At 49.4% G+C, this 9205-nt stretch overlaps 2 protein-coding genes across 3 annotated transcripts in view; one reads left to right on the top strand and one right to left on the bottom strand.

The window, feature by feature from the left end:
• The window catches only part of dclk2a (doublecortin-like kinase 2a), a 39172-nt gene extending 34840 nt beyond the window's left edge, over window positions 1-4332 (top strand). The window contains exon 17 of one of the 2 annotated variants that reach the window (XM_060046274.1): window positions 314-4332. In XM_060046274.1, coding sequence (XP_059902257.1) covers window positions 314-2152 — 1839 coding nt within the window. In that variant the 3' untranslated portion in view covers window positions 2153-4332. The remainder of the gene's footprint in view (window positions 1-313) is intronic. The other variant, XM_060046275.1, reaches the window with a different exon arrangement.
• lrba (LPS-responsive vesicle trafficking, beach and anchor containing) overlaps window positions 3306-9205 on the bottom strand; it is a 184719-nt gene continuing 178819 nt past the window's right edge. Inside the window, 3 exon segments of the mRNA XM_060046267.1 lie at window positions 3306-5150; window positions 5679-5830; window positions 8741-8937. Coding sequence (XP_059902250.1) covers window positions 5060-5150; window positions 5679-5830; window positions 8741-8937 — 440 coding nt within the window. The 3' untranslated portion in view covers window positions 3306-5059.

The following is a 9205-nucleotide window of genomic DNA, read 5'->3' on the forward strand; positions in this document are numbered from 1 at the left end:
TATCTTTTCTGCAGTCATGAAAAGTGAAGCGGCAAGCATTGTAATCCATGAGAGAACATGCAATCTAAAGGTAGGCTACTGGATTCGAACCCCAACCTAAGCATAGCCTAAACGTCTGGGAGCAAGATCCCCTAACTCGCTTCAGAGTTGGCTAAAATGACTAAATAGTAAAAGTTATATAAAATGAAGGCCTTCACTTTAGATTGACCCACATCAGATCTAATGTCTTCTGATGCCGGAGGAGCCGTCTAGTGGAGATACAGCAGCCGGTCACAACAGGCCTGACTGGTGTCTGTTTGCTTTGTTCTGCCAGAACACGGCCCTGGACAAGGAGGGCATCCACCTGACCGGACCTCGTTGCCATGGAGACCAAACCATGCCACTGTCGCCGGGCAAGAGCATCCCTCCGGCCAAAGTGGCAGACCCCGGCAAAGAATCGCTGACCCCTCGACCGGCGTCTCCCACCGAACCTGCTGAGCTCCAACCCCCCGGGGAACGGGACCCCTGGGCTGCCCCCCTGGTGGAGCCCAGAGAGCCCGAGGCCGCACCGCCCTCACCCTCCGTAGACTGCTGTCCCCCTGCTTCTCCTCCCGCTCCTTCAGAGGGGCTGTGTGTGTCCCCCTCTCCTGCATCCACCGGCCACCAGGACTCCCCCGCGGGAGACCTCCAGCCTCCCGCCTCCCCCCCGGCTCCTCTGCCCCAAGACCCGCGAGTGACCACGCCTTCACCATCCCCCCCACCAGCTCTCCTCCCCTGCCCCCCACTAACCGCCCCCGCCAGCCCCGCCAGCTGCCCCGACGCCTCCTCTCCCATCAAAGCAGCTCCTACTCCCCTCCCTTCACCGGCCAAGCTAGATTCTCCTCCACCCTCCTCCCCTACTCCTCCACCCTCCTCCCCTACTCCTCCACCCTCCTCCCCTACTCCTCCACCCTCCTCTCCTACTCCTCCACCCTCCTCTCCTACTCCTCCACCCTCCTCTCCTACTCCTCCACCCTCCTCTCCTACTCCTCCACCCTCCTCTCCCTCCAAACCAGCCCCTTCTCCTCCCCCTTCACCGAGCAAACTAGATTCTCCTCCCACCTCCTCTCCAGCCAAAGCAGAATTTCCCCCTCCCTTCTCTCCCACCAATGAACCACCGTCTCCACCTCCCCCCTCCTCTCCTCCTCCTCTATCAGCCTCTCCCTCCAAACCAGCTCCTTCTCCGCCCCCTTCACCATCCCAACTAGATTCTCCCCTCCCCTCCTCTCCCACCAAAGCAGAATCTCCTCCTCGCTCCTCTCCCACCAAAGAACCTCCGCCTCCTCCTCCCCCCTCCTCTCCTCCTCCCCCCTCCTCTCCTACTCTGTCCGCCTCTCCCTCCAATCCAGCTCCTTCTCCGCCCCCTTCACCGACCAAACTAGATTCTCCCCTCCCCTCCTCTCCAACCAACGCAGAATCTCCTCCTCCCGTCTCTCCCATCAAAGCTTCTCCTCCTCCTCCTCCCCCCTCCTCCATTACTACTCCCCCCTCATCTCCCCCTGCCAAACCAGCATCTCCTCCCCCCTCCTCTCTTACTACTCCTCCCCTGTCTCCCTCCAAACCTACTCCTCCTGCTCCCTCCTCCCCCGCCAAACAAGCTTCTCCTCCAACCTCCTCTCCAACTCCTCCCCCCTCGTCTCCCCCTGCCGAACCAGCCTCTCCTCCCCCATCATCTATTGGTCCACCTCCTTCCTCTCCCACCAGCCTGACTCTTCCTCCTCCCCCCTCCCCTCCCCCTACACAAGGTTCTCCTCCCTCCCATTCTTTTCCTCCTCCTCCCTCCTCCTCTTCCCCAGAACCCACTTCTCCTCCCCCCCAACCAGCTGCAGAATCCTCTCCCTCCTCCCCTCGGCCCCCCAAGGAAACACCTGCTGTCTTCTTTTCTTCCTCTCCTCCTCCTTCCAGTCCACCATCTCCCGGGCCAGCACTCTCTGCTGCCCCTAGTGGCCAGACCCTCTCCTCATCCCCCTCTGGTTCCACACTGAACACGGCTCCTCTCCCCTCCCCACCTCCTCCTCCTCCTCCCATCCAGCTGAGCATGTTCCCCTCTCCCCCAGCCACTCCTCCCCCCAGAGCTTTGAGCCCACCCTCCCCTCCCGCTGACCTGCCCACCCCTCCCTCACCCAGCCATTAAGAGATGGAGCCGGGTGAAGGGTTGGCTTGACTCCGCCCGTGAATGAGCCCCACTTAAACGGCTACTGCGACCCGGTCTGCAGTAGCTATTCCTCAGCTTTAGCACAATCTCCACGACCCCCCCCCTCCCCCACACACACTGAGGTGAAGGAAAGGTTTGTGTGGCTTGTTGGTTTATTTTTTAAAGGGGTCATGTAAAAATGGTCATGTGAATGAAATATGACAATATTTTCTTGAGGGGTCGTCTTTGATAATGTCCTGAATACGAATTGAGATTAATGTGAATTATTTTCTTTATTATTATTTATTTACCGAACAAGGTTGCCCATTGTTGTTTTGTGACTAATTATTCCTTGCACTTATTTTTTGTTGATGTGGTGTCCTCTTGCTTGTGAGCGAAATCCTACGAAAAGTATTTCAGCACATCAAATACATATTTATTTCTGGCCTGGCTGCTTGTAAAAACAGCTGGATTAGTTTAGAGAGGCTAGTAGAAACGTAGATTCCTCATACAATGTTTGCATTTACCTTGGTCAAACCTAGCTTTGTTGCCTTTTGGAGTTTTGTTTGTTAGTATTACTTCTCAATAAATAAAGTATATACTTGTAGCTAGTAGTTATACATGCAACCAGCTGAACAGGAAGGATTGTGTGATAAGAGGAGTAGTTCTTGAGCAGAAATGGTCTGTTGTACCGAAGCCATCTGTGGACATCCAACAGACTTGAGACCTAAGATTAAGCTATGGTCATGTTGCGTCCTACTGTCATCTTAAACACCATACACAACACTACGAATGAAATATATTGGGGTCTTAAGCCATTACAAGGCAGATGCCCTAAACTGCATCCCACAATAAGGCTGTAACACTGCTCCTCTCATAATTTCGGCAGTTACAAATTCAAAATGTTCAACGATGTACATGGATCCAGGAAGGAAAGACACTACATAAAATATGTTTTTGTGTAAGTTTCAAAGAACAACTTGCTTTGCTACTGCGCCGAAAAGGGACTTAAGACTTTGAGCAACAGTTTAGTTTATATAGGTAGAGTGAGTTGGAACAAATAAATGCATTTTGATTAAGAAAAAATAAATAAAAATGCTTCAAAAAACGTAGTGTGACCGTTATGTTAACGCAGAAAAAAATGTGGCCCGCATTGAAGTTATAAAATAACATTTTATTGTCATAGCTCTGCAAACACCAAACACACTCCAGATTGAGCCATACATAACGAGATTATATTCTTTTTGGGATTTAATTGAATACTTGAAACCACACCAAGCTCAGTTAAAACCATAATGGAATGTTTGGTCGAAGCCAAGGCAAGACATTTCACAGAATCCAGACGACGCGAGCTACGACTCATCCTCGCATGTTATGTTTTTCTTTTAAACGTCACACATCATAGTCTGAAGAAGAACCAAAAGAGAGAGTGACAAAACACAAAACAAAAATAAATGGAGCTCGACAGAAATGCCGTCTTTCAGTTCACAATCATCTCCGGTTGGACGAGAAGGTTGTTGCCCCGGAAACAAAGAAAACAATCCGAGGTACTAAGAAATCTAGAGTAGACCTGATAACTAATAGACACATGACTAATAGAACGGCGATAATCAAGTCCAACACTCAAAACTAGAACTTCCATTGTGGATATGTGATCAGAAAAGAGAGCTAAACCCTTTGCTTTTGTACTCTGAAACATTAAAAAAACGAAAACAAAAAAAATCGAACGCAAAAATTATCCATGACATAAATTGCGACGGGAAGTCGAACCAGGCCTCCCATCCGCAGAAATCTGAAATGCTTGCGCCGGCCAGCGCAGTCCAGTGCAATTGAACGATAGTTATTGATTAAGTTAATGATTGCGACGGGTAGGTAGTTGAGTGGGGAACCATGCAAAGGGTGAGGGTGAGGGGAGGTGGGGGGGGGGAGGCAGTCACTCGTGAAGCACAAGGGGACCAGAAACAAGAGGGTTACATTGAGACAGGTGTTAGGTATACGTGTTTAACCTTCATTTCACTGCGACGTCCTGTTACAAGGACTCCTCCGCCACTGTGTACTGTCTGACGTAGTGAACCCTGTGGGACGCCACAGTGGCATAGGGCATATTAAAAATACAACACCTTTTATTTATTTATATATATGTGTGTAGGTTTCATTTTTTATATAAGTCCCCACCGTCACACCGATTGAAAAAAAACAAAAAAAAACATAATCGCTCACCCAACAGTAGATAAATATTTGGATCGTAAACACATCTTGCTAGCTTTGCACACATCATCATTTTCCTCCCAAAGAGATGAAAATAGACTCTTACAGCTAAAAATAGATTTTGCTTTTTTAACCGTACAGTATATAACCCCCCACCCTTTCATTTATACCATAAGAAAACATCTTCTAAATCATCTACAAAATATAGCAATGTCCTTTGTATTTTACCTTTTTTTCTTTTTCAAAAATAGTTTGCCTCTTCTCGATATAACGTTGACAGTATGTTTTCTTTAGATTACATTCAGGATATCAGGGTGTGGACGGCTGCAGTGCTACTGAGACTCCAACACAGAGAGTCAGTATCGGGTCTGGTCTGGTCCGGCCTATAAGGTCTAGTCTGGTATTTGGTCTATCCTGGTATCTGGTCTGGTCTGGTCTGGTATCTGGTCGAGTATCTGGTCTGGTCTAGTATCTGTTCTGGTCTAGTCTAGTATCTGATCTGGTCTAGTCTAGTATCTGGTCTGGTCTAGTATCTGATCTGGTCTGGTCTAGTATCTGATCTGGTCTAGTCTAGTATCTGGTCTGGTCTAGTATCTGTTCTGGTCTGGTCTAGTATCTGATCTGGTCTAGTCTAGTATCTGGTCTGGTCTAGTATCTGGTCTGGTCTAGTATCTGGTCTGGTCTAGCATCTGGTCTGTCCTAGTATCTGGTCTGGTACTCGTGGTGCCATCTGTTGAAGTCGTTGTAGAACAGGACGATGCTGCCAGACGCCATGCCTGTTATGATGCACCTAGAACACCGCAGAGGAGAATCAACGCTTTAATCAACCAGTTCATATTCTACTGTCAGGAAAACCTAGTTTTCATATTTTCAGTTTCTGGTGATTTTGGGAATCAAAGCCAGTTCCTTTTGACTTGGAGGTCAAACCCAACGACTAAAACAACTACTATTACAACTTCTGTTAATACTACAACTACTGCTACTACTACAACTACAACTTCTACTGTTAGTACTACAACTACTACTTCTACTGTTAATTCTTCAACTACTGATACTAGTACCGTTAATACTACAACTACTGCTACTAGTACTGTTGATACTACAACAACTACTTTTACTGTTAATACTCCAACTACTGCTAATACTACAACTACTATTTATAAGGTTAAAACAACAACTACTACTACTTCTATTGTTAATTCTACAACTACTGTTAATACAACTACTACCATTGTTAAATACTATAACTTCTACTACTGCCACAACAACAACCAGTACTGCCACTATTACCCCTACTACTACTAGGAGGTGCGGGTACCTCTGGTCATTGGACAAGGCCATGGAGCGGATCCCGGCGTCACAGCCCGGGTAGGTGAAGAGCTGCTTGAGGTCGTGGATCTGCCAGACGGACACCACCCCTCCGTCTCCCCCCGTCAGCAGGTACTGGCCGTCACGACTCATCTGCATCGCCTGGAGGGAGGGGGGAGAGGAGAGAGGTGAGGGGACGACATAATGCAGAAGGAGGGTCAGAAAGCCCGGAAATATATGGAGGAAAACATTCAGTGCAAAAAAACAGGGAAAAAATACAGAAGAGGGAGATTTAGAATGTTTTTTGGAAACTTTGAAAGAAGTTATCTTTTAATCTAATCATTCGATTAATACTTCAAAAACCAAGATTTTGAAGTTAAAAGATTCTAATGGAACCCCCCCCCCAAAAAAAAGGTATAAATAAAGAAGGATGAATGTATGAATAACTGGTTCGGTCGGCGCAACTGAACGCCGCCACTGATGAGTCTCTGAAGGTCGAGGGGTCAAGGAAGAGGTGCCACGACAGGATGAAAGCTGTGCGCTCTCCTATAGAGTCCCCCTGTACCCCCCCAGCACACACCCAGCCATCAGGCCCCCCTGCAGCGGGACCAGTAAAGATTTACTCTCCTCCTCCTCTCGCCAACTGTAGCAGCTCTACGTGTCTCCAGGGCACTGATGGAAGAACACAAATCACACACCAACGCCGCCGCCCCCCCCCCCCCCCCCCCTTACGCCCAGAGACTCCAAACTGTAACATTCTAGTGCAGCATAAATCAGAGGAGTAACCATGACTGGGAGGGGGGGGGGGGATTACAGTTGGTTTAGAGCTCCAACAGTTTGTGTTTTATAGATGGTTTTTCTAACAATGGAAGGTAGGCATTTTGGTTTGCTCCAAGGAGCAGTGAAGCCTAGAAAGAGTTGAAGGGCCTGCCCATCGGCATCACCACATGTGCTTCTTTGGGGAGATTTAAAACTGCACCAAAAATAAAAAGGGATTAGATGGGAAATTGAAACAAGTCTCTTTTTTTATGAGCGCTCGTCAAATGGTCAAATGGTAAATAATGCTTCTAGAGAAAGAGTGAGGGAGTTGGACAGGGAAAGAAGGAGAAAAAGGCTCCAGCCCGATTCAGCAAATTGTGCAGAGACTTTGACATATTTCCTGGACTTAGTTCTGCAGGACACTCTTACTGACAACAGTGAAGAATCCCAAATCAAGGTTTTGACTATGGATAACAGTGATCATGACTGTAAGCATAATGGCAATTACTACGATCTGAAGGATATTCTTTGGCCTAAACTCAAGTAAAAATCAAAAAAAATCCCTATAGAAAAAGAAAATGTGTCTAAGAATAGTGAAAGAAGGCAAGGTAAGCATATGTATCTGTGTGAACCAGCTCCACACAGTACCAAGAGTCCATGACCCTACCCTATAGCACAGCAGGGGTCTGGGGAGCCTACAGGCTGCATGGGCCAGGTAGGAGGCGGGAGGCCGGAGCTTATAAATCTCCTCTCTGTCACCATCCGCTCCAAGATGGCCGCCGGCTCCACGGGAGCCAAGAAGGAGGCTAGGGCTCGGATGACTTAAAAAATGACCCCGCCAAGAGCAAAAAAAAAAAACACATCAGCTTTTAATACCCCCCGCCCCCCACCCCATCTCTTTCCTTTACATTTGGGAACTGGTGGGCGCACAACTGTGCCTGGGAAAGGTAAAAAACAAAAAAAGAAGGGGAAATTTATGGCGCTGTTAAGTCTCCCCGCCCCCCCTCCATGTCATGGATGCAGACGGTGGGCCTGGTTACCCAGCCTGAGTTATATTAGCACTTAAAACACTCTAATCCATCCAGCATGCCTTCTCTGCCCTGATTCTGCTATTAGAGCTGGATGATGACTCCATCTCACAGGCCTGCCTCCCCCTCTCCAGGGCCCCCCCCCTGCTACTTCGCTTTCTCTCCATCTTTTACACCCCCCCCCCCCCCCCACACACACACACACTCTCTCTGCTACTCCTCCCTTTCTCGATCGATCTCTCTCTCTGTCCATCTCTTACACCCCCCCTCTCTCCCTCTCTCCCTCTCCCTCTCTCTCGTCCAGAGCAGCCACTTTTCTTTACACATTTATCCTGGAGTCCTACTGTGTAGGCTGCTCTTTACAGATTGATTCTGGGTCCTACACAGAAGTGCACTAAATATCAGAGCTCCTCAAGGGCCCCGGCCGGGCCCCTGGGATGTATATGTTGGTGTAGGAGTGTGTGTGCGTTTTTGTGTGTGTGTTGGTGTAGAGATGTATGTGTGTGTGTGTTTGGATGGTTGATATCAGGACTTCCCTAATGCAGTCGGAGGTTAGGACAGCCCAGAGAGAGAGAGAGAGAGAGAGAGAGAGAGAGAGAGAGAGAGAGAGAGAGAGAGAGAGAGAGAGAGAGAGAGAGAGAGAGAGAGAGAGAGAGAGAGAGAGAGAGAGACGAGAATAGCAGGAAAGGCCTTGCATTGTCTTGAAGTTTATACAGTCAATATTATGTCTGAGGGGGAAGTTCAATGGGAGGTTAAAAGATGCCCACTTCCTTGTTTGTCTTAAAGAGTGTGTGCGTGTGCCTGTGTTTGATTGTTTAGCCGATATTTTGGCAGGGGGAGGCTCCTCAACAGGAAACAGATGTGTGACATTTCCCACGCTCGACCGGAAAAAGGACGGCGAGAAACTGGATGCGTCGGACGCCATCCTGTGTCACCCAAGTAGGCAGGGAGGAAATGGGGGAATCTGGGGGGGGTTAGGTGGTCTGGAGGGTGGTGAGTCGCCCCGATGTCAAGGGGGGACGACTACCGCTCTGGAATGTTCCCAGCAGACGTTCGGACCACTACGTCTCCCATCGAGGGAATCACACCCTCTTTTGTTGCAGAGAGAGCGGGAGAGAGAGATAGAGAGACATGCAGTCAGAGAGAAAGGGGGAGCGAGATCAATGACAGACGAATGACGGACGCAAAAAGACGGGAGAGCGACATAAAGAAGACACCGAGGGCCTGAACCACCAGACCTTTCCCAGGCCTCCGTGACCGGGGCCCGTGAGCAGGGCAGGCCTACCTTGATGCTGTCCTCCAGCTCGTGGTGCCCCAGCAGCTTGCCGTTGACGCTGAACAGGCAGAAGTGGCCCTTGTCGTAGTACACCATGCAGTGGCCCTCCGTGGACGCCTGGATGAGGCGGGGCCGCACACAGCCCTCGGGGCCCTCCAGGGTGCGCAGCAGGTCCCCGTTCATGGAGTGGATCAGACAAGGGCCCTCTGGAACACCAAACCACAATCAGTTCCCCGGTGATCGGCTGACACTGGTTAATACTGGTCATTCAGCAGTGCTTTGGTGGATGGCGACTCTACAGTGAATGGGGTTCATGTCGGTAAGGGTTAGGGGTTAGACATCATGCCCACGCGCCAGGCCTCGTGCACTGGGGATCCGACCCCAGGGCACTGCACCCAAGTCTCTTGGATTAAAACAGATTGATTCAATGGATCCGCCTGGTCTTTGTGAAAGCTCAGGGGGGAACGTCGTGGT

The sequence above is a fragment of the Gadus macrocephalus genome, chromosome 3 (genome assembly GCF_031168955.1).
Source record: "Gadus macrocephalus chromosome 3, ASM3116895v1".
Lineage (NCBI taxonomy): Eukaryota > Metazoa > Chordata > Actinopteri > Gadiformes > Gadidae > Gadus > Gadus macrocephalus.